Source organism: Ipomoea triloba, chromosome 4 (genome assembly GCF_003576645.1).
Source record: "Ipomoea triloba cultivar NCNSP0323 chromosome 4, ASM357664v1".
Taxonomy (NCBI): domain Eukaryota; kingdom Viridiplantae; phylum Streptophyta; class Magnoliopsida; order Solanales; family Convolvulaceae; genus Ipomoea; species Ipomoea triloba.
In genome coordinates this window covers 8937825-8964009 of record NC_044919.1, presented here as the reverse complement: position 1 = coordinate 8964009, position 26185 = coordinate 8937825, and the positions used below count along the sequence as shown (strand labels likewise).

Below are 26185 nucleotides of genomic sequence, written 5' to 3'. Positions count from 1 at the left end.
TATTATTGATGACATTAAAGAAGTTGCATCCACGATTGAAGATGTAGACTTCTATTTTGTTAAGCGATCTGCGAATCGTGCTGCCCATGTTGTTGCTCGGGAAGCCGTTTCTGTGTTAGGTTGCGGGGAGTGGTTTGATACTCCTCCTCATTTCCTTGTTAACTGCCTTTTATCTGATTTAATGAATTAAGTTCTTTTTCTCAAAATAATAATAATAATAATTACAATGAAGATATTATAATATAAGAATAGAGTTAATTACAATTTTGGTCCTGTGACTATTGGGGTCCTGTTAATTTCAGTACTCGACTTTCAAAACTAACAATTTAGTCCCCTAATTATGTAATTTTTAACACATTCGGTCCTCCCGGCCAAATCACCGACCAAATGTCGCCGGAATCTTTTAATTTTATTTTATTTTGTTTAATTTGGGGGCAAATTGGTCATTTATTGTTTGAGTCACCGTTCTATCGTTTCCGGCGAGAACCCTGTTCCATCGTTTTCGGCGAGAACCCTGTACTTGTCCTTCCTCGTAAAGTTTGAGTCACCGTTCCATCATTTCTTGGGGAGGATTTCCCAACGTGCTGGTTGATTTCACAATGGAATTTATTTAGATTTGTTTAATCCATGGAAGTTGCCCTCAATTTATCCCCCATATTCATGCAAAAAATTTAAATCCCAGATTCGAAAAAAAAAAAAAAAACAGACAGAAATACAAAAGCTATAAAAAAAATTCAAAACTTTTCAAGTAAAGTTTCAAAAGAATTTTAAAAACCCAGATCTTTTTTTTTTTTTTTTTGAGGATAAAAAAAAAAACCCAAGATCTTAAAACCATACAGGAAGCCAAAATTCAAAGAAAATCAAAACAAAAAAGAGAGAAACTCAGAGGTTTGTCACAAGCTTTTACGAGCTCCTAGAATGCGGCGTTGGCTTCAATATTTCAATATTTAATAATTCAATTACTGAACTCTTTTCTTAATTATTACTTTGAGAAATTAAATCCGTTCGGCCAATTGCTATTATGACGTATATACTACTTGTCAAAGAACATAACACCACCACCGGCGGCGTATGTTTTTGAAGAAGGACGAAGGAGGAAGAAGGAAAAACATTAAATGACCTATTTGCCCCCAAATTAAACAAATTAAAATGGAATTAAAAGATTCCGGCAAAATTTGGCCGGGAGGAGTGGAGGACCGAATGTGTTAAAAATTGTATAATTAGAGGACTAAATTGTTAGTTTTTAAAGTCAAGTACTGAAATTAACAAGACCACAATAGTCACAGGACCAAAAGTGTAATTAACTCTATAAGAATATATATAATCATATGCAACATGTTATATGATAAATTCTTTATGCTATTATCCTCTATTTAGTAATTAACAATAGTTATTAATTGTCCAAATTAGAATGCAAAAACGTAATTTAATTAAGAATTGAAATAATGAAAATAACTTCTAAAAATGGAGTCAATTTTTACTTTTTAGCTTATTACCTGACAAATTTTTCTAAAATGTGTTAATATATGTGGACTTTATACTATATCAAAAAAAAAATGAACTTTTTACAATTAAATGTTCAAAATTAAACTCTCAAAATAAGCATGCGCGAGCGCGCGCGCACACACATATATATATATATATATATATATATGTTACCCATTAATTAATAATTAATAAATTGAGAGAATTGAATTATTTTTAATGTTAGATACTATAATTAAGATATAACTATCACAAAGCACAAAAATTTTGTATTAAAATTTCAAGTTTTAAAGATTTGAATGTAATTGTAACTTAATATAAAAGTTTGAGATTTTTTTTTCACCAATACTTCTTATATTTAGTATTTATGCTAAGAAAATAAAAAATGATAATAATTTTAAAAGAAAATATTTTTTAATTAAAGACCTTTAAATTTAGAAGGATATACTTTACAATATTATTTTTAAAATTAATATTAATATTAGATAAAATAATCAGCATGTTGACTCTTAGGAACAAGTGTAATATTTAGATTAGGATGATATCATATCAAACAAATTAGGAAGTTTAGGTCTCCTTTTGTTTTTCATTTTCTAAACTTAGGAATTTTCATGTAAATTCGAAAGGTCAACTTTAGAAAAGAACTTTACTAACCAGAAAGTAAACTCAATTTGAGAAGTAACCTTAGGATAGTCAAGCCTCGAAAGGTTGTGAGTAGTAACTTCCGGAAGCTTAATCTTTGAGAAGTACAGTCAAGATCCGGAAAGCTGAAGCTCAAGAAGTAGAAGACATGAAGACCGGAAAGCTTAAGACTTGAAGTATTCGAAGAGTTGAAGACCAGAAGGTTGAATGGTTGAAAAGTAGAAGGGTCAACCTTGACCGGAAAATAAAACTAACCAAATAGTTAGTTACTTTTGAAAGGTGAAAATGATTGAAAATCCAAAAGGCCGGTTGCTAAGGTATGATTCGAAAAGTAAACTTCGAGAAGTAAAATGTTTACTTTACGGTCAACTAATCGAAAATTCTTTGACCGAATAGTAGTCAACCTCAAATGTCATATTATGCAAGAAGAATGCTACAAAGGTTTAAAAATTTCTAGTTTTTTTTTTTTTTTTGAATACTATTGGCTTGTAACAATGTAGTATATGTTTTTTTTTAAAAAAAAATCTTAGGTATGCACCTCAATAAAGATTTCCTTAAATGACCAAGACAAAAAAGGTGCAGTACAAAAAGCAAGGCATCAGAGGCAAAAAGAATTGAAGCAACCTAGTTAATATCCATGGGTCATTGCACGTTAGATAATGGGCGATTTGAATTAGTTCCTACTAACGAACACTTTCAAATGAGTTTATAAATATCTCCTTTTAAATTAGAATGAGGTGCTGGTCTTTTGAAACGAAAGAGCAAACTAGATGGACTAGTGAGAGAGTATAAGGTTGAAATTTCAAAATCAAGTTCAAGACTTTGGCGAAGCAAAAAGCATCTCAAGCCAAGCTTACATAGTTGGAGAATTAGAACCTTTTTGTATTCAACCAACTCATCTCTACTTGGATATAGTAGAAAGAGTCAGATCAGAGTAACAAGAAAGTGTATATTGTGACAAATTGATACTTTAGGTTGGCTTTGTGTTTAAGGCTCAAGTACTCCTTAATTGTACTAAATGTGATAGTGCAATCCTCGGAGTTTTAAGAGAAGAGTGAAGTAGGTTGGGTTTAACTGAGACACTATAAAAATATTTTTCTCCTCTCTCTCTTTTATCTTTTAATTTCCAGCATTTATTTTTCAAGCTTAAACCAACGAAATTTAATCCTTAAAAAGATTAAAACATGTTTTACTTAAAAAGATGTAAAAATATTTTTCCGTTTCGTACTTTAATTTGTTAAAATTCTTTAAAGTTATTCTGCGTTCAAGTTTACTTAGCTTGAAAATGAGAGTCCTTATCATTTATTCCCTATAACACATTTTTAATAATCAACACTAAATTATTATTATTATTATTATTATTATTAAAAATTACACTTTTTATTTCTAGGTTATATGATAATTATAAAATGCATCCCTAATTATTGAGTATATACTCACTTTTCGTCCCTAAGTTATTATTGGTGTTGTACTTTTCTTGCATTTACTAACGAAATATTAGGGACGAGATTTGCAACTTTAATATAGTGTAAGGACGAAAAGTGAGCATGAATTACAATGCCAATGACAACTTATGGACGAAAAGTAAATACGAGCAACATTTAAGGACGAATTCTACAATTATCCCATAACTTAAGACGGATTGTAAAACTTTTTCTTATTAATTATTTTAAACTTATGTGATCAACGAGCTCATCGATCAGTCAGACTCTAATATTCATTTGCGTCCAAGAAATTCAAATCACATCAGTCATTTTTCTATTCATGTTCTCAGGAATTTGAACTCCATGAGAAATCACTACACTAAATTTCATTATGAGATAGAATTATTTATAATGGGTTCGTTGGGTGGTGTTTTAACCAGTTGGGTGTTGCACGTTGCTCCCGGCCACCTACTCCCACGTTTACAAATGAAATATTAAATTGCATTGCTAGAAAGAAAGTGGCTCCATACCATATATATAATTCGGATTCTGGGAACTTGTTGCCAGAACGATATAATTCTCCTTCAGATTTATATGCCTTCAAATACTTAATAATATATATAGTTTGTGGGGATAACGCTAGGTCATCATAGATCCCTATCAGACTTTTTCTTTTTTTACTTGACTCTTGAATTATATACTTTAAAAGTGTAGATTCAATTTCTCAATTATTATATATAGTATTAACTATATATAGTCTGATCTATACTATCTATTATTCGATCTACTTAACATTTTGTGTTTAATAATTTTTGTTAATATTCTATTAAATTTTAATTTTATTAAACAAAGAAAAACTTAAATAGCAAGGGATAAACGTAGAAATTCGATTTCATACTTTTCTCTTTGTATGGGACAAACATTCTCCATTATTTCAATAAATAAAAAAAATCTCATATGATAAGACTGTTTCACGAATTTTTATTCGTGCAATGAATTAAAATTTTATAAGTATTATACGTTCTCTCATAAGTATACTTCCTCTGTCCCATTTTATTTGTCTTGTTTAGTATCCACGGGTCAAACCAACTCTTTCTTTATTGCCTATTTTTTTTAGTTTTTAATTATTTTTAAATTTGATTTTTTTGTGTGTATAATAGTACTTTTAATGTATTTTCTAAATATATAAGTTTTATATACTAATTCTAAACTTAATATTATGAAAAATTGAATTGAAAATAACTTCAGTCAAATCTCGTTACTTGAAACAAATAAACAAAATGAGATGGAGGGAGTATATATATTTTTCACATAAATAACTCTTCAACGTAACCCCTGATATTACATTTTGATCATTTAAAATTATTACATTTTTTTCATAAGTATTACACTTTCCCTTAGTAACAATCAATCAGAGTATACTTTATTAGTATTACACTTTTTTCTCATCATAAGTGGCACTTCAAACCCTAAATATTATATTTTGATTTAAAAGTATTAATTTTTTTATAAAAAAATTACATTTTCCCTTATAAGTAACAAACAATTTATCTTTAATTTGGAGTATTACATTTTTCAACATAAGTATTACATTTCAATCTTGATCTGACCCGTCTCATAAAAGATTCACCCTTAATAAATTTTTTTTGGGGGACAAATTTCAAGTTCCAACTCGTTGTGGTTATTAAAAAAAAAAAAGAGTTCTATATATATAAAAGTTCAAAATTTTTAAAATAGATTTACAAAAACCCTACGAACGTTTATCTCATATAAGGAGTAGAGATGAAATCAAATTTTCATGTTTATCCCTACCATTTAATCATTTTCAATATATTTTTCATCCAAATTTAACTGAATATTAATGAAATTAACTAAAATCGCCATTCAATAATAACTGAGGAACTAAATATAAACAATACAATAATTAAGAAACTGAGTCTATACTAGAAATATAATTTAGAGATCAAAATATATATATCATTTTTAAAATATAATAATTCTCTAAAGAGTCAATTCTACTTTTAATCTTCAACTATTGTAGCATTTTCATATTTAGTTCTACTTTTTAAATTTTGTCATTATATATTTGATTTCCATTTTCTTGCCCCAACTAGTCATTAGTATATGTATTAATGTCGAGATAACAAAAGTCAAAGTGCTATTATAAATAATATCTAGATATATAACTTATGTGCAAGAGATTCTAGTATTATGTAGAAAAAGAAAGCAATTCTCTAACAAATCATAACTTGTTTTACCATCAATCCAGACAATCCAGTTGTACTTAACATGAAGCTAAGACACATGGTTTACTAAAGTGCAATAATAATTAAAGTTGCAAAAATACACAATGATAAATCTAATAATCAAAGAGCTCTTTTTTATATTTATTTATTTATTATTATTATTTTTAATAACGTTATAGATCTAGATCATTTGTATAGAAGTCTAAAGAGATTTGAAGGATGAAATTACATGTTGTTAGTCCTCTTTATTAATGATAGAATAATAGAAATCTAGGGGTTGTGTTTGGTTTGCACAAGTAAATCAGAATCGGAATGGAAATAAAATACTTGAAAATGATAATAGGTAAGTATTTTGCATGTTTGGTAGTAGGATAGAATTGGAATGATAACATGATGTTTGGTTATGTATGACCTTATAATGAAAATAAAGGTTTTAAAAATACAAAATAAAAATTAAAGTAATTGATCATAATATAATGACATCCAAAGCACCAATAGGAACAAAAAAAAAAAATCAAAACAAAAATCTTAAAGCACTAACTCAAACTTAAAAATCATATATATTACCAATGAGGTGAAATGATACTCGTTTTTAATTAGGGAATGATATTTTTAATTAAAGGAGTAATCAAATCTCATATAGTTGTATTTTAAAAAGTTATCAACTAAACATTAACTATAGTTTTGATTCCCACTTCTAATATGTAAATTCATAAACCAAACACATCCTAAATAGATGATTGATCGTTGCATGAAAATGATCAAGGTTGAACTAAAATTAAAAAACAATATAACTCTTCTTTAAAAAAAATATAACCAAATATGACAATTGTTTTATCATCTCGATGTTGCAATGATTGTTTTATCATCTCGATCAATTAAGCTTGACGCCCATAATCTCAACAACAACATTCCAAAATAATTAAATACATAAAATTGCTATGAATAAGAGTTGAACTTTTTTCTCAAAAAAAAAAAAAGTTGAACTTTTAATTTTAATGTCAAATGGTTCATGTTAAGTTGTTAACAACTAATATTATAGATTAAATGGGCATATTAATGTATCATTTGGGGAGCAACTTGAAAGTAGAAACGGTGGCATGCAAGCAAGATAAGTTTTTACTTTTAACGAAATGAATATTATTTAGGGAAAAGGAAATATATTATTAATTTCAGAGGTTATTAATAAATATGCATATTGAATATGTCCCCAAACCCCATACCCGAAATGGGCAAACTGCTGGCATGATTAATGCATGTGTCAAGCTCACGCAAGCTCCACAACTTGAAAATAATTAATTGGATCAGCTAACTTCCATAAATTCTTCATTGAATTGTTTTACCATTCATGAAAATTTTTAAAAATTTTAATTCCTCAAAACCAATAATTCTTAAAGCCATATTGATAAGGGACATTTTTCTTGAATTTATGCCTTTTTTTTATTTATTAATGTTTTGAACGATATGTTGTTAATGAGTTTTGGACTAGATTACATTCTTAATTTCTTAAGCTTATTTTTGACTTGTAGCTGCAGGTAATAATAAGGAGGCAATCAATAATAAATGAAGATGGAAATGTGACATTTGGTGAGACAGATACAACGTAACATGAAATGCTAAAATAGCACAATTCAAGAGCTTACAAGTAGTTACTGTCAAGTTCACATCATGATGATGATCGTGGAGGACACAGACATTGTTCTAAACATGGTTGCATGCCAAGGGTCACAAGCATGACCATTAGCATGACGACGAGAACCAAAGAATGAAGCTCATGCTTCGCGATTGAGATCACGTCATGATGGTCATATTGACAGGCATAAACACTTTCTAAAGTTGAGCATCATGCTAATGGTCATGGACCGCATATATGACCGTCAATGTGATGAAGGGGATCCGCGAGTTAATTGAGGCTAGGCATCACGATTAACATCTTGATCATGACCTCAATATGAGAACCTGGAGAGACGTTATGAGGTGGAGTCGAATGTGATGACCATCGTGAGGATTGAAGTGCAAAGTCCTCTCGTATCAAGCATCATGAGTGGCCTCACAACTGACCACAATTGTGATGGCCTAGACAATATTTTTTCTTGTTTAATTTGGTTTATTGTAGTAAGATTTGTAGTGGTGCTATATATATGTAGCTCTAATTAATTAGGATTGATTTGTTATGAGAATGAGATTCATTGCTAATGGGTAGGGTATAGGTACTATGATAATAGTATTGACTTCTTTGTTGTCTATTTCTTAATCTTGCTAAGTGTTTCCATCATCCTAATCCTTAGACATCTTTGTCAGACTCTAGACAAAGCAAACTTGGTCCAAATATCTATTTTTCACAATTTGATTGTTACTTAATTGTTCATTTTCTACCGCTTTCATCCTTTTCAATTCACTCCCTAGAGAACGATAATTATTACATTTATCACACTAAAATATACACTTCACATATAATTATAAGCTTTAAATTTTGTGAATGTTAGTTGGTGCAAAATTATTGTTCATTTGACAAAATAAGAGATATGTTAATCTGCTTATCACTTACACTCCTTTCTGAAACGACAATTACATTGACAATAAAATCTACACTTCACATATATATATATATGATTATAATTAAGCCTTGAATTTTGTGAACATTGGTGGTGCAAATTTATTGTTAGTTGATTTATACATATAAGAGATAAGTAAACTTGCAAAATGTCAAAATTAATGATGATGGCATATAATATATAGAAACTTTTGAAAGGTAGCATTTTGAAAGTGTTTTATACAAAAATTTATAAAAATTTGCTCAACAGCTCCTATTCTTTTATGGGGGACCTGGAAGAATTTCCCCCCAATTTTCTATGTCCTTATGCATGCATACACAACTTAAAACTACCATATAATCATATATGTTATATGTACCATTTTCACCATGTTTTGGACCTCACGTACCTTGGAATGTACCGCACGCACGCATGCATGTACTCTAAGCAATGAAGCTTTCGTCAAGAAAAATAAACGAATTCTGCATAAGAAGACCATGAGAATAAAAGAGGGTATGTAATAGTACTTTTAATGTAGTTTCTAATTAAATATATAAATTTATATACTACTTTCTCCGTCCCTAATTGCTTACCGCATTTGCTTTTTGTATGGTTTTTAATACAACAAAACAAATGTTACTAAGAAGTAACATTTCAATTTTACCCTTCAAAAGTAGTGTCATTTGTACAAAGTACAACTGTACTTAACCTCATCAATTGTTTAGAAATTTGAAAAAATCAAAAGGGTAAATTGAAAAATATAAATGATAGTTATATTCAATTTTGGAAGGATGACACTATTTTGGGACAAATTAAAAGGAAAGTAAGATATGTAAAATGGAACGGAGTGAGTAATACTAAACTTAATATTCCCCTCCACCCTCCTTCGTCTCCGATTGGAGAAAAAGATTTATCTTCGTCTCCAATTGGAGATGAAGGGAGATGGAGGAGGGTGGAGGGGATGGGGTGGCCTCCAGCCACCCCGGCCTTTTTTTTGTTTTAAATTTTATTTTTAAATTATATTATTAAAAATTATTTAAAAATGTCAACTCGTTATCCACGTAAGCAGGTTACCAGATGAAATGGATAGTAAGTTGCTATCAGGTAAAATTGCATGCATTTGGAGTGTTCAATGACCTAATTGCACTTTTTTTTGGTTCAGTAGCCTAATTACATTTTCATGTTACTTTCAGTGGCCGATTTGCACCTTATTCCAACTTAATATTATGAGAAAATTGAATTAAAAATAATTTCAGTCAAACATAATTAGGCAAATAGATACAAAATGGGACTGAAAGAGGAATATGTTTTTGCTTACTTTTCCCTTTCCTCATGCGTCCACAATGTAATGTCATAATCGGAAAAAGTTCTACTACATATACTTCTAAATTTTACTCTGATTGCCTTCAAACAAAAATTTTATACTCTAGTCTCTTACTTTTATTCTATGATGTGACCGACACTAATAAGCTATTTTCATCACTTGAGTCCCAAGAGAAATTTCTACATTAAGAATTTGAAAGTTATTTGAAAATAAAACTTGGAGTCCAGAGTAATTTCATATCAGAAATTGTGTCAAAGTTTAGAACTTAGAAGTCATGCAATGGAGGCCGAGGCCGTGGCCGGGGCCGGGCCCCGTGGGAATGACTTTCTTGCAATTCAATAATGTGGTAAGGCCTCAAAAGTCAAAACTCCTCCATCCAACAAAGCTAGCCCCGATGGACAATTGGTATACCGTGTAAACACAAAAAAAATTAGCTTGACAGAAATTGAAGCAGGCCAGGGATATGATGATGAAAATTGTCGACAGTAACAGGGATTGTGTAGAGGAAATTAGTTATGAAGCAGAAAATTCTCAATTTGAAAGCTTCCCAAGGAAAGGTTCAGCAGCAGAAGAAGACACTATTGTGGGTGTTGATGATGATATACTGGAGATCAAAGGCCGGCTGTGTGGCTCCCCCACATCTAAACTCGAAATTTTGGCGCTTGTGGGGATGGGAGGCATTGGCAAAACGGCTCTCGCTAGGAAAGTGTACGAAGATCCATTAGTTATGCACCACTTCTACCTGCGAGCCTGGATAACTGTGTCAAGACAGCATCGGGTTGGAGAAATGCTTCTTGGTCTTCTGCGTTGCATGTGCCCATCCAGCAATGAAATCTACAAGACAAGTGAGCATCAGCTGGCGGAAGAATTGCGCAGAAGGCTAATAGGTCACAAGTATCTTATTGTCATGGATGACGTGTGGACTAGTGAGGCCTGGGATGATGTTAAAAGATGTTTCCCAGATGACAGGAATGGGAGTCGGATTATATTGACAAGCCGGGTTATGGCAGTGGGTGTTCATGCTCAGCCAGGCAGTGCTCTACACTGCCTGAGGCCTCTGGATTTGCATCAGAGCTGGGAGCTGATATGCCAGAAGGTGTTTGGAAAGACACCCTGCCCCTCAGAGTTGGTGGAGATTGGGAAGAAAATTGCAGAGAGATGTGGAGGTCTACCTCTAGCAATCGTCGTGGTTGCTGGTTCTCTTGCTAAGGTAAGTAAGACAAGAACCTCTTGGTCCAATTTTGCCAAAATGGTTGGTTCAGCTGCAAATGAACAAGAGAAACAGAAATGCTTAGATATACTTGCTTTGAGTTATCATTACTTGCCGTGCCATTTGAAGCCTTGCTTCCTCTATATGGGAGCTTTTCCAGAAGATTATGAGATTCCTGCTTGGACACTAATCAGGCTATGGATAGCTGAGGGGTTTTTGCCCCCCGAAACAAAGCTGAAGAGCCCGGAGGAAGTGGCAGAACACTGTTTGGAGGATCTTGTCAGTAGAAGCCTTGTTATGGTAGCAAAGAGGAGATCCGACGGTGGAGTTAAGACGTGTGTCATTCATGATCTTCTGCGCGAATTGAGTTTGCAAGAAGGCGAAAAGGAGAACTTTATGCATGTTAAGAAAGAGCATGCCAACATATATAGTGCAGATGCTTATAACGAGCAACGTTTCAGTTTCCCTTCTGGTGTAGAAATCATTGACACAAAAACTGACATTATTTGCCTTAACCATTCTGCTCCCCTCACCCGTTCTTTTCTCTGTTTTGCTAAAATTAGCACACCCCCATCAGAGACTATTTTCCATGTTTCAGCTTTCAGATTGCTGAGGGTATTGCATTTAGTAGGACACACATTTATTCATTTCCCAGTAGAGATAACGCAGCTGGTTCATTTGAAGTATCTAGCACTCCGGTTTTACCATCCTGATTTCCCCGTTTCGGTGTCCAAACTTGTGAATCTACAAACCTTAGTGATTGAAACATCAGAAGTCTTGAACTTGCCAAGAGAAGTGTGGGAAATGGAACAGTTGAGGCATCTACATTTTAGGAATAGCAGTTTCTGGCCTAATCCTAGTCCTATAACCAGCAGTGTTGGCTCAAGGAGTAGCAACCTTTTGTGGAATCTACAGACACTTTCCTTGATAGGCTTCAACAGCTGTACAACAGAAGTTTTGTTTAGTATCTCCAATCTGACGAAACTGGGCATTGCAGGACGGTGGCCAGAAGTGGAAAACGGGGAATTACAAGAGCGATGGACTACACAGCAGCAGTTACACAATCGCCTCAATGATCTCGTCTACTTGAAACTACTAGAAACACTAAAGTTGTATAGAGTCTTGGAACAGCATATTCCACCGTGGGATGTTTTCCCACGAAACCTTAAAAAGCTGAGCATTACAATGTGCTATTTGTCGCCCAAATCTGTGACCACATTCTCTATGTTACCCAACCTGGAGATTCTGAAACTGAAAGATGTGAATTTCAAAAGATATGCTTTCGAACTGAGTGAACAAGTGTTCAAAACGCTGAAGTTTCTGCTGATTCAGTCTTCCACCCTTAAACTCTGGGAAGTAGCTAACAGTTATCATTTCCCAAAACTTGAACGCCTAGTTCTGAAACATTGCTTTAGCCTGAAGGAGATTCCTAATGAGATTGGGGATATCCCAACACTTGAGTTCATTGAGTTGCACCATTCTCCTGCAGTTGAACGCTGCGCAAGAAAGATTGAAGATGAGCAGAGGGATTTGGGAAATGACAGCTTCAAAGTTTATATCAACCGTAGTAGTGTTATCTCCTAGCTACAATAATGCTATTAAATTTAGTCATTCTGCAATTTTTTCATGGTTGCAACCTGAAACAGTTTACTTCACATAAAACATACATTTTCTTATTAACTTGTGAGCCAAACAAGGCTCTTAACAGGCCAATATTCATCTGAGACATTCTAGTATTGTTCTTCTGTCTGTTATCCATGATTCTTTTTGTGATCTCTGCAGTTTTACTGCAATGTTCACCAGGTTAGTAATGCTAATGATGCTTCAACTATGATTTAGGCATAAACACAATATTAAATCTTGAAGATTGAACACAGATTTCACATTACTTTCCAAGGGGTTGTTTGCATTAAGAATTGGACTTATATCTGTTATCAGATTCATAGATAGAACTAAGATGGGCGAAGGACGGTAAAGAGATTTACCGATCAAATCTAGTACCAACGTCTCGAAAATGTAATAACGATCTATAACAAAAATAAAGTTGAGTATTCAATTTTAATTATAACTTTTGACGTAGTGGCTATTTCACAAATGTAAGATCTTATTACTTAATAATACGGAGTATTATCTTTTCAAAAATAATAATAATAATAATACGGAGTATATTATAGATAAACTCATAAAAGCAAACAAAATAAGAGAAAATAAAGATGAAGTGAGGGCTGAAAACACTAATTCAAATAGATTGATCGATCAGTGTTGATCCGCGATATTCCGTCTTCCCTCACCGGAATGCTTATGCGCCGATCGCCTCGCAACGCCAACGGAGCTCCTTTTCGTTTCAACCCTACTCAGGTTATTCCATCGCCTCCTATGTGTGTATATGTATATATATTAACAGATATACATTTTTAATTTCTCTCTCAACTAAATAAGCACATTGGGGATTCTCTGTCAATTCAGTTGCTCACTAAACCAAATATGAACTTTTGGGCACTTTAGATGAGGCATTTTCTAGTGAATCCGAGAAGTAGGGGTTGATTAGCTAAAGCAATGTTCTATAGTTTTTTCTATTATTGCAGGCTGCTAAAGTGAATTGGAAAGCAGCTTCCAAGTTTTGACAAAAGAGTTTAATTTACTGAAATACATGATAATATAGTTTTCAAACTTGCCTATCTTTGAAGAATTCTTTCGGTCCTCCTTAATGGAGACGAAGGAAACCTAGATCATGCTCTCCTTAGTCTTCAAATTTGGAGATGCAGGCTGCAAGCAAGTCTGCAACCATGAAAATATTGCAGAACAACTGCATCTTAACACTTATTTTCATAGCATTATTCTAGGAGGTAACACTACGGTTGATATAAACTTTGAAGCTATCATTTCCCAATTCCCTCTGCTCATCTTCAATCCTTCTTGCGCACTGTTCAACTGCAGGAGAATGGTGCAACTCCATGAACTCAAGTGTTGGGATATCCCCAATCTCATTAGGAATCTCCTTCAAGCTGAAGCAATGCTTCAGAACTAGGCGTTCGAGTTTTGGGAAATGATAACTGTTAGCTACTTCCCAGAGCTTAAGGGTGGAAGACTGAATCAGCAGAAACTTCAGCGTTTTGAACACTTGTTCACTCAGTTCGAAAACATATCTTTCGAAATTCACATCTTTCAGTTTCAGAATCTCCAGGTTGGGTAACTTAGAGAAAGTGGTCACAGATTTGGGCACCAAAAAGCACATTGTGATGCTCAGTTTTTTAAGGTTTGGTGGGAAAGCATCCGAGCATGGGAAATTCTTTACCAAGATTGAGCAAAACTTTAGCGTTTCTAGTCGTTTCAAGTAGAGAAGATTGGTGAGGCAACCATTCAACTGCTGGGGTCTAATCCAGTGCTCTAGATATAACTCCCATTTTGTTTCTCCCACTCCAGTACAAAATCCAGATCCAGTAATGCCCAATTTTTTAAGATTGGAGATACTAATGAAAACTTCTCTTGTACAACTGTTGAGGTCTATAAAGCAAAGTGTTTGCAGATTCGACAAAGCCTTGGTACTTGTCATAGGATGACTAGGCCAGAAACTGGTGTTCTTAAGATGCAGATGCCTCAACTGTTCCATTTCCCACATTTCTGTTGGCAAGATCAGAACTCCTGATGTTTCAAGGACTAAGGTTTGTAGATTCACAAGTTTGGACAGTGAAAGAGGAAATTCGGGTCGATAGCTAAGGGCCAGATACTTCAAATGAATCAGCTGTGTTATCTCTACTGGGAAATGAATAAATGTGTGTCCAACTAAATGCAATACTCTCAACAATCTGAAGGCTGAAGTAAGGAAAATAGTCTCTGATTGAGTAGGCATGCCAATTGTACCAAAAGAGAGAAAAGAAGAGGTGACAGGAGTAGACTGGTAAATATTGGGAAATGAACAAATGTCTTTCCAACTAGTGTCAATCTTTGAGCTAATAATATCCACACCAGAAGTGAAGCTAAGACGTTGCTCATTATAGGCATATGCACTATAAATGGTGGAGTGCTCTTTCTTAACATACATAAAGTTCTCCTTTTCGCCTTCTTGCAAACTCAGTTCGCGCAGAAGATCATGAATGACACACGTCTTAACTCCACCGTCGGATCTCCTCTTTGCAACCATAACAAGGCTTCTACTGACAAGATCCTCCAAACAGTGTTCTGCCACTTCCTCCGGGCTCTTCAGCTTTGTTTCGGGGGGCAAAAACCCCTCAGCAATCCATAGCCTGATTAGTGTCCAAGCAGGAATCTCATAATCTTCTGGAAAAGCTCCCATATAGAGGAAGCAAGGCTTCAAATGGCAAGGCAAGTAATGATAACTCAAAGCAAGTATATCTAAGCATTTCTGTTTATCTTGTTCATTTGCAGCTGAACCAACCATTTTGGCAAAATTGGACCAAGAGGTTCTTGTCTTACTCACCTTAGCAAGAGAACCAGCAACCACGACGATTGCTAGAGGTAGACCTCCACATCTCTCTGCAATTTTTTTCCCAATCTCCTCCAATCCTGAGGGGCAGGCTGTCTTTCCAAACACCTTCTGGCTTATCAGCTCCCAGCTCTGATGCAAATCCAGAGGCCTCAAGCAGTGTGGAGGACTGGCTGGCTGAGCATGAACACCCACTGCCATAACCCGGCTCGTCAGTATAATCCGGCTCCCATTCCTGTCATCTGGGAAACACCTTTTGACATCATCCCAGGCCTCACTACTCCACACGTCATCCATGACAATAAGATACTTGTGACCTATCAGCCTTCGGCGCAATTCTTCCGCCAGCTGTTGCTCACTTTTCTTGTAGATTTCGTCGCTGGATGGGCACACGCAACGCAGAAGACCAAGAAGCATTTCTCCAACTCGATGCTGTCTTGATACAGTTATCCAGGCTCGCAGGTAGAAGTGGTGCATAACTAATGGATCTTCGTACACTTTCCTAGCGAGAGCCGTTTTGCCAATGCCTCCCATCCCCACTAGCGCCACAACTTGGAGTTTAGATGAGGGGGAGCCACACAGCCGGGCTTTGATCTCCAGTATATCATCATCAACACCCACAATAGTGTTTTCTTCTACTGCTAAAGCTTTCCGTGGGAAACTTTCAAATTGAGAACTTTCTGCTTCACAACTAATTTCCATCATCATATATATATATCCCTGATGCTTCAATTTTGTGAAGCTAATATGTTTGTGTTTACAGAGTGTAGCTTGCAGATTGTCCGTCGGTCTAGCTTGTTATGGAATTGCTAAAAAGTCATTCCCACGGCCCACACGGCATGACTTCTGAACTTTTGATTAAGCCATCGCCATCAACGTAACCCAGTGTCAGTTCTCGTATTTAAGTTTCTAACATGATTGCATTTGTAGATGTTGTAAATATTTATTTTATGGTCTTATCCCACTATCCAGTGTTGGTTATGTACATTTATTATTTGATGTATAATTACTTATGGTTATCAATGAAAGGGGTTCTATATTTTTCTTCTAGTTTTCCTTTTCTTTATTTTCTTTTTCATTTTTTCCTTGGCGTATAATCCTTGCAATCACAGTGTTACTATCTTGAAGGTCCGAGCTAAAGTAAGTCAAACTTGCAACAGGTTAGTAGCATGAATCACCGTCATATTTTTCGGTGAGCAGGTATTCTCGGTTGCTTTTCAATATATTTTATTTTCCCAGAAAATTATGAAATTGCATATGTACGTGAATTATTTGTATATATGCATGCAAAGTTTTGAATATGAATTTTCAATCTTTGTTTCTGTGTAATAAACATATGTTTCGCAACTTTGCACTACTACAAAAAAGAGCAAATAAATATGATTTTAGACTATCTTTTTCAAAGAAAGGTACTGTACTAAAAAAAATTAGCGGTGGTATAATCGTAAATATATTAACAAGAAAATGGGTTCTAAGTTTTCTTCTAGTTTCTCTCTTTTTTATTTTCTCTGTGTTCTTTTGCTTGGTGTATAATCCTTGCAACTTGCAAGCACAACATTACTATCCCGAAGGTTCGAGACTCCAAGTTAAAGTAGGCCGAACTTACAATAGTAGAATCCTTTTTTTTTTTTTTTTTTTTTTTTTTCTTTTCCTATTTTTGCACTTCAAAGTTGAGGCAAATTAAACTACCTTTCAAATTGATTGAAAGGCAAAGTGAACCACTTGAATAGATCAATAGTGATTTACTGATTTATGTGATTTTAAATTGAATCAAATGAGTGGAATATTAGTAAATGCATACTTTATTATATTACCTTAATCAATGATAGCACACGTTATCACTATGTGTATTGTTTAATTCGACTCCCATAGCACACAGTTGTAAATACTTTATTATCTTAGTGTTTGGGAAAATTTTATAATGGTTCTAGAAATTTGTTTCCACTCCTACGCTGTCAATTCTCTCCCAAAAATCTCTGCCCAAGCATTCCAAAAACTTGTGTGTTAATCATGTTGTTATAGTTCGCTGAAGGTATTATTGTTTGAGTGTTAAAACTATATATAGTACCGTAATCCATTTTATCCTAGAAATTAAACTGATGCTACAATACTCCAATCTAGTACCGCCGAGTATTGAATTGATTTTAAAGAAAGTGTACTGTTTTTAATTTACACGACTTGAATTTTCATTAATTTCCTATTTTGTCATTGCGATTATTTTCACATAAATTACAAATTCTGTTATTTTTATTGTTTTTTTTTAATTGAAAAATCGATTTATTCGTCTACGTGAATCTAAAAAAAAAAATATTAACAGTGAGCTTTATGTAAGGCAAAGTTTCGCCAACTCCAAAGCAGCAACGTAACCGTTAACCAGTCAAAAAACTGAGGAGCAAGGGATTCCATTGCATCAGCCAAGCATTCATGCATTGCATGGGTGTCAATTATTTATAATAATAAATATAATGTTTTTCCAGACTTTACCGCTACACTCTACACACCCTATCTAAATTCAGGGAAGCACAGATCAGATCAGAGCTAAATTGTGACATGGCATGGGATGGGGTTTGCATGCCAATATAAAAATTTTATACGTAGAGGGCAATTATTGGAATAATCATAATAAATAGGAAAAAAAAAATTGCCCTGGGGCCTGGGATTGAGTGACACATTTGCATCTACAACAATCATATGCCCATTTATTCAAAGGGAGACAGACGTGTGAATTTCATAGAAAAAGACTAACAGCACCTTTGGTTCACGAAATGAATTTTAAGGTAATAAGAATGTTATTTCATAAAGAATGGAATAGACAAAGAATAGAATATGAATTATATTCTATTGTTTAGTTCACGGAAGAAATAGACTTTAAGAATTATATTACAACGTTTGGTTGATTAAGGAATAGAAATGAAATATGTTTTAAAAGACATTACTCTTATAAAATATGTAGTAGTAGTAGTAGTAATAATAATAATAATAATAATAATAAGTTATTATTAATATAAATATTAATATTATTTAAATATAATAATATTAATAACAATAATAAGAAAAAATAATAATAATAATAATACAAAACAAAATTATATATAAAATAATTTTTTTTAAAATACAAATTAGAGTTTTTATCCCACATCGGTAATTTATGAAGATGAGCTCTTTTGAAATTAAGAGTAGGATGAGAAAGCCTTAAAGAGCCAAAAGCTCATTCATTTAAGGAGTCTTAATTGCACACTCTTAGTTACAAACTTTTTTTTTTAATAATATAGAAGCATTTTGAGAAAAGAAAGATCTTTCCCCAAAACTCCATGAGGTAAAACTGAAAATAACAACATTAGGCTATTCTTGAGCGCTTATGAATAGCCTAATATATACCTAGAAGGGCCTATTAACACTGTTCTTAAGGAAATAGGTCATTTCCAGGAACATTGTTTCTGAGAAAGCCTATTCTGCGAACCAAATATACCATAAACGAATTGATCTTCCCGCAGGGGCTCAGATTTGAAATCAAATCTCACCAATGACCGTGTGAGAATAACCTAAATAAAAATCTAATCTTTGTGTTGTACGTATAAAAAAGTGAAAATTTAATCTTTTGCGTTAAAAATGTTTAACTCGCATTACTATGATTTACATCCTCTTTGTGTTATACGTGTTTAACTCGCGTTACTATGATTTACATCCTCTTTGTGTTATACGTGAATTACTATGATTTACACTTTTTGGATGGGAGACCAGATTCATCTTTTTGGGAAGGGTGAATAAATGAATTGGTTGATCTATCTAGCCTTAAATAAAGAATGAATTGGTTGAAATTTAAAAAAAAATAAAAATTATTGTCGTCTAAAATGGTAAAATAGATAAAATTGTACGTAATCTATGTTGCAATAACCCATATATTAGTGTTTCGGATTGTAGCAATATCCTACTTATTTATTTTAGTATTTTGGATAATGTTGGTGATGGGAGGGCATTGTGGTCTTGCATCGAGAATTTTTACTATTTTGACAGTTGAAACTCGAATGTGCACGGTAATATATAAAATGCGCATAGCCCAAATTGCACATCCCATCGCATCCAGAGCTCGGGACCAAATATAAAAACAACAAAACTCACCGTACGTTATAAAATCAACAACAAAATACACGCAGCAGAACAACACACAAAGTAAGCAAACCACAACAAAAGTAGTTCACCAGCCCATTTGTTGCCAGTATAAGCAAACTCCTAATTAACACTACACACCAACCATAAATACAACAAACTAAGCTTGTACGTTTTGCAATCTGAAAATGACGTAATTAATTAAACCCTGGTGCCGGTAACGCCGGTGGTTCCCTTCTCAGCCGTGGGCCCGCCCATGCCCATGCCGTAGTCGTTATCCCGGTAGCCCGGCCCGTAGCGACTGCTGAACCAGCCCGCATGGAGCATCAGCACATACAGCAACTGTGTGAACGCCAGGATGATGACAAACGCCTCCAGCACTCTCAGCCGCCACCCCCTCCACCCTCCCACGTTAATCTCCTTGCACGCCAACCTACAAATCCCATTAACCATAATACAACATATTCATAGATAATCGAAAACAGTACGATAATATAATTCTAGTTAGCTAGCTAGCTTTTGTGTGTGTACCCGAAAGCTAAGGCGGTTACAGCCCAGGCAACTATCGCCGAGGATCCAGCGGCCGCCAGGCTGTCGTTCCTCCACACTCTCAGGTGGTTCCCGCCACAGAATTTCGATACAATCCCCAGTACTGCTGCCAGTATCGAAAACGCCAGGAAAAACATAGTAGCTCCATTTCCTCCAAAACCTGCAATTTTTTATACATTTAACTAGATTTCTCAGTTTACATTAGACTAAAAACCGATTGAAAAATATGATTATTAAAAATCAAAAGTTACCTAAAATTATAACCAATTAAACCAGTTGAAATTAGAAAAATAACAAAAAAAAATTAGACAAAAATATCTTTACTAAAAATAAGAAAAATCTTAAAAGCATCCAAAACATAATAATTTGGGATGTTAAATGATAAAAATGATATTCTGAAATTAAATTTAAAATTGTCAAAAAAACAAGGGACCTCTAGTGAACAAAAAGTGACAAGAAACTGAGTTAAAAGACAGCAACAAACTTACTAGGATGATGGGTTTGGCCATTGATGAACTTATTGAGACACCAACTAGAAAACCCCAACACAATTAAGTACATTATCAAGTTGAGAAACAACAATGGAGCAGCCAAGGTTCTTGCCACCGTCCTAGCCATCCTTAATTTCCTCGATACAATACAATACAATCTTCTCTTTTGGTTCTTTACAAAATGTATTTAGCCAGCTAGCTTTTGGAAGAGAAATGGTGCGAGATAGGAGAGTATATAAGGGAGCAAAAAGGCCATGCAGGCTAGTGCACGTGTCACGCTTACTGGCTTTAATGAAACAGGTGGAGGGACACGTGTCGGGCGCTCCCTCTCGTGCCTCCTGCTTTCTTCCACACAATACAACTAAGATTTGCTGCTTTGGATTCTCAAAATAAAGTATATTATCCGACCCGAAATTCAGAACCAACCCAGTTTTGTGTCACGCGCCGTTACGTTGTGGATTGATCGGATGAAGTTTCTGCTTTCTGTTTGTGTTCAATTCGATCCTTAAATTCCTCTGACGGTGTAGGACTCTGCTAGAACCCTACTGCTAGAACTTGCCAATAAATCATCACAAATGTTTATTATAACATTAAATAGGTTTGAAAATTATTAATTTTAAACATAAAATGTTATTTATATGTAGTTTAATGTGATTTATACAAAGTGTATTATTTTTCTTAAAAAGTTGAATCTCCAGTCCCAAAGGGTCTCACGTCTGAACAGCATTTGGGAGGACGTTAATTATAGTAACTCAACTGAACACAAATGTTAGATGTCTAGATCTTTGCTTACGGAATTCCACCACTTGTTACAAATTGTATTGTTGATGCACGTCAAAAAGTGTAAAACTATATTAAAAAAAAATTGTGTGCATCTAGCATTATCCAATTAATTAAATTTTGTAATTTATATTAGTTTGTAATGTGAATTTAGTGAAGGATTAGATATGCAACTATATTAATAATTGAAGGACTATGTTTACAAATTTTTTTAAATAGTAACTAAAGATTTCCATCAACAATTGAAGGACTAGATTTACAACAATTGAAGGATCAGATAAACATTATATTTGTAATTGAAAAATAATTGAGGTACCAAAAGCACATGCATGATTTTCTTTTAAGTAAATTATTAAAAATTTTAATGAAATGGTGCGATGTGGTTCACTGCTGATGTATAGTATATATAAACCGACAATACATCAAAAAGTTATATATTATTCAATTTTATCTTAATCAACAATTAATAAATTTGTACATTTTTGCGTCATGATTTGCAACTTAACAAATAACAAGTTAGAGGAGTATGGTGCACACATAAAGTACATTATTCTAACTCATAAAATATATTATTTTATTTTAAAAATTTCATTTTTCTAACACATAAAGTACATTATACATTATTGTAACTCATAAAATAAATTACTCTAACACATAAAGTACATGCATTATTCTAACTCATGAAATACTATACATTATTTTACACCCCAAAAATTTTACTATTCTAACACATAAAGTACATTATTTTAACACGTAAAATACATTATTCTAACTCACAAAATACATCATCTTAACTCAAAATGTTCATTATTTTAACACACGTAGAACAAGATTTTTTTTTTACATTAAAACGACGTCATTTTGCACCGTTGTCCACCGAAGTATACTTTGCCAAGATGACTGTGTTTTCTCAGTAATTAATTAACCTTCTAAAACATATAGTTTTAATTTTAAAAAGTGTGTTAACAATTGCTACTTACTATCCACTATTTATTATTATTTTTTAAAAAAACCTTTTTTTAAATTGTTATTAATCATTATAATGAAATTGACACAAAGTCCAACCTGGACCCAATAATGATTAGCCCAATTTGGAAGAAAAATGTTGGGCATGCAACTTATAATGTGATCATAGTAATTACCCTCTACAAAACAGTTTCGTTGGTTCTGTGAAATGGATCCTCCCAGGTTGTTTGGATAGTTGATCTTGTTGTTGAGGGCAAATTATGGTCCACACAGTTGTGTGGACCATAATAAAATGTACATTTTAATGTACTAAATGTACATTATTTTTGTACTGAATGTACATTATTTTTATACTATAAAAATAATGTACATTCAGTACACAAATAATGTACATCCTTTGAATATAATGTACATTATTTTTATACTGAATGTACATTATTTTTATATTAAATGTGCATTATTTGATAGTATGGTCCACACAGCTGTGTGGACCATGATGATTGGTTGTTGAGAAGGCAGGCCCAAGAAAGGAAAATTGTTATTCTATATTTCCTGCTTTATATGAATTGAAGTAGGTGCTTTTTATGAGCTCCAATCAATACGTGGATCATAGTTCTTTTTTTTTTTTTTTATCGGGTCTTTAACATGGGATTAATTATAATGTCAAATTGAAGCATGTGTTCTATCTCAAATAAAGGCCTAAATTGATAGTTAAATTATATATATATATATTATATGTTAAACAACCTGAAGCAGAAGGATTTGCCTGGGGTCTATCTTCATTATGTTGATTATAAAGTTAAGGCTTCAGTGCTCCGATCGGTCAAGGAACTTTTTTTTTTTTTTTTTTTTTTCTGATCGAACAGCTAAGCCACGGTAGAACTTTACTTTCTGTTAATGATTTACTTGTAGGTCCTGTAACATTTTTCCTTATAACTTTATTTAGGATTATATATATTAAAGTCTTTATCTGGTGCAATATTTGACTAGGCCTTAATTAATTAATAAGAGTTTGATCGACAAATGGACAATCAAATGAATTTTCTAAATATGTTCGACACTTAAAAAAACAAAAAAAGCCAAACACATTTTTCATATGTGTTTGGTATGTTTCTTTTTGAAAAATTAAATTTACATTGAACGTAACTCATTTGGCATACACGTTTAATGTGAAACTAAAACTTTCAAAAGTCCTTTTAGAAAAATGTCAAACGTATTTACTAAATGCAAAAGGCCGTCGGCATTTTTTCTGTATTTGTCTAACATTCAAAAGTGTTCTATTTTTGTCTAATCAGTTCGTTTGATCTCATTTCACTCAAAAATATGCTCTTTAAGATCCAAAGTTAACCAATAAAAATTAAATTGTTAGTCATATACCAACATATCATATTTCTTTAAATCTCTCTCCATTATTTAAGACAATTATTCGGTATGAGTTTCAAGGTTCATAGTCAGATCAAACCTAGCCATACTTATTTAACCATTATTAGTTGTTTGACTTGGTTAAACAATAAATATGATGAATATTTGATTAATTGGCTTTTTGTAACAGCTTATTGTTTCAAAATGCTAAAATTAAAAAAGTTGCTTAAAGTAGCTTTCTGATAAATTTTTTGAGAAAATCATTTTGTGTGTAATCAGCTAATAGATAATTTACCAAACATCTTTCTACAATTAACTAATACTATCAACTAGTCAAATCCACTAACCCAATTAGCTAACAGCTATTTAGCAAATACTCCCTTAATATTTATGAATAACTCACTCTTAAATAACTCATATGTCATAAATAATGCCTAGCAATATACCATTAGTATATCCAACTGACATCATAATGAACTTTTTGTTACAAATGGTCATCTGGAGCCCCTTTCATTATTCTTGATTCTTCGATTTATATATTGGCCTTGGACTTTTATCCAAAATTATTGGCCATTTATTAATTAATTAATTGCTCACCATCACGATAACATTTTAAAAAATGAAAACAAAGAACAACGAAGCAGATACTCGTGTACCACGATTGCATGAGTAATTGACGATAAAAAATTAAGTAAACAAATTAAAGAATAAAATAAAAGAAACAACAAATTTCTTTCTTATATGAGCCAAACACGTGTACTCAGATGGCACCTCAGTGACTCTCCTTGACCAAAGATCATAGGATCAATTCTGGTGGGCTCTAATAGATAGAGAAAGTATAGAAAAGATACTACATTGTAATAGAGTCAATAGTACTAAAACGATTATTTTTATATGATTTTTTGAATTATTATTATTATTATTTAAACTTGGTGATCCGAGCTTCGCTAGATTAATCCTAAGCCCACAGGACATGTCTCTAAAGCCACTGCAACGGTAAATTCCGAGTTATTTAAACTTGGTGATCCGAGATTCGCCAGATTAATCCTAAGCCCACAGGATTTGTCTCTAAAGTCACTGCAAGGGTAAATTTCGAGTTACACAATCAGCCACTCGTCCAACTCTAGTCTTCATGTGCACACAAGAGATCCATTTCACACATTCTAATATTATATCATCTTGAGCCCTTTTCTCATTCGTGTTTTCAACGGGATTCAAACCCTCATGCTGTCACCTTCACTCGTAACTTCAAGTTAAGCAACAAGCCACTATGCTAAATTCCTATAGGCAAATTATTGTTTTACATGTAATTAACATTGTTACGTATCATTACTAAACGTGCTTACCAGCAAGCAAACCTGACCCTAATGGATGGGCAGTGGGGGAGAGTAAGTTGTGATAAACGTTAGTGGAATATTAGTAACTGGTCTAACTCAATTGGTTTAATTCAAAAATTAGAATTAATATCACTTTTGGTCCCACGACTTTTGAGGTCTTATCACTTTTGGTGCACAACTTTAAAAATTTTTAATTTTGGTGCCTAACTTTGTTATTTTTATCAGTTTTGGTCCTTCTGTCTAAATTGACGACAAAATGTTGTCGGATTTTATATTTTAAGGACAAAATATTATCCCAATGAAAGATCTTCAATATCTAAACAAAAAAAAATCATATTAAGAAAAAAAGAAAGGTTTGTCAATCTTCGATGCTATAAATCTCATAGATCTCTGTATAGTTTCAGCCTGTCTTCCCTGTTTTTTGCTTCAATCAAACACCTATAAATATGATTTTATAGTGATTTTGTTTAGATATTGAAGATACTTCCTTGAGATGACGATTTTACCCTTAAAATATAAAATCCAGCAACATCTTGCCGTCAATTTAGTCAGAAGGATCAAAATTGATAAAAATAACAAAGTTAGGCACCAAAATTGAAAAAAATTAAAATTGTGTACCAAAATTGATAAAACTTAAAAATCGTAGGACCAAAATTGATATTAATTTCAAAAATTAAGTTAAGCTTAATAAACAGATTCTACACTGTAGCAGAGTTACAGTGCATAGTATATATATATATATATATAAAAGTTATGCTCAAGGAAGTGGTCTAGACTCAATAGTCTAAGTTTGTCAGAATGCATACTTGACAATATTTAGTTTTGGAGCCATCATCAACTCACGAAAGATAAAGATAAATACAACCAAATAATGTAATTTAAATTCTCACTTTATTCTTTTTCTACGGAATTACAATTCCTTTTCCTCTTAATTTCTTCCTTCCAACCAAACTCCCTATTAAAGATATTTGTGTATAGTTTGCATATAATTGTAAGTTTTAATGTTTTGTTTAAGCTGGCAAGTTGTATCTAATTCAATCATGTATGGTTGGTTATACTGCGTCTTGTAACTCTGTAAGTATGAGTGCTAATGATACATATGGTGCAACCATATATACTTACATGATTGTATCAAGTATAATTTGACACTAATATTGATTAATATCATAGAAATTGATCAAATATATATATATATATATATAGGGTCCCGTTCAGTTACAAACCAAGCTTTTCATTTGAACCTGCGAATTAAAAGAATGCACGGTAAGTACTACATGAATGCAC

At 33.0% G+C, this 26185-nt stretch overlaps 3 protein-coding genes across 3 annotated transcripts; 1 reads left to right on the top strand and 2 right to left on the bottom strand.

The window, feature by feature from the left end:
* Window positions 1-10122: 10122 nt before the first annotated feature.
* On the top strand, window positions 10123-12601 carry LOC116015668 (putative late blight resistance protein homolog R1B-14). The gene has a single exon (XM_031255809.1). The coding sequence runs from the start codon at window positions 10125-10127 to the stop codon at window positions 12447-12449; it is 2325 nt and encodes a 774-aa protein (XP_031111669.1). The 5' UTR covers window positions 10123-10124; the 3' UTR covers window positions 12450-12601.
* An 823-nt stretch (window positions 12602-13424) lies between these two features.
* On the bottom strand, window positions 13425-16011 carry LOC116015743 (putative late blight resistance protein homolog R1B-14). Its single transcript, XM_031255916.1, has one exon. The coding sequence runs from the start codon at window positions 16009-16011 to the stop codon at window positions 13705-13707; it is 2307 nt and encodes a 768-aa protein (XP_031111776.1). The 3' UTR covers window positions 13425-13704.
* A 3312-nt stretch (window positions 16012-19323) lies between these two features.
* On the bottom strand, window positions 19324-20630 carry LOC116017711 (membrane protein PM19L). Its single transcript, XM_031258340.1, has 3 exons — window positions 20454-20630; window positions 19948-20125; window positions 19324-19849 (listed from the first exon to the last, which is right to left on the bottom strand). The coding sequence occupies exons 1-3, from the start codon at window positions 20581-20583 to the stop codon at window positions 19618-19620; spliced, it is 540 nt and encodes a 179-aa protein (XP_031114200.1). The 5' UTR covers window positions 20584-20630; the 3' UTR covers window positions 19324-19617.
* Window positions 20631-26185: the final 5555 nt, after the last annotated feature.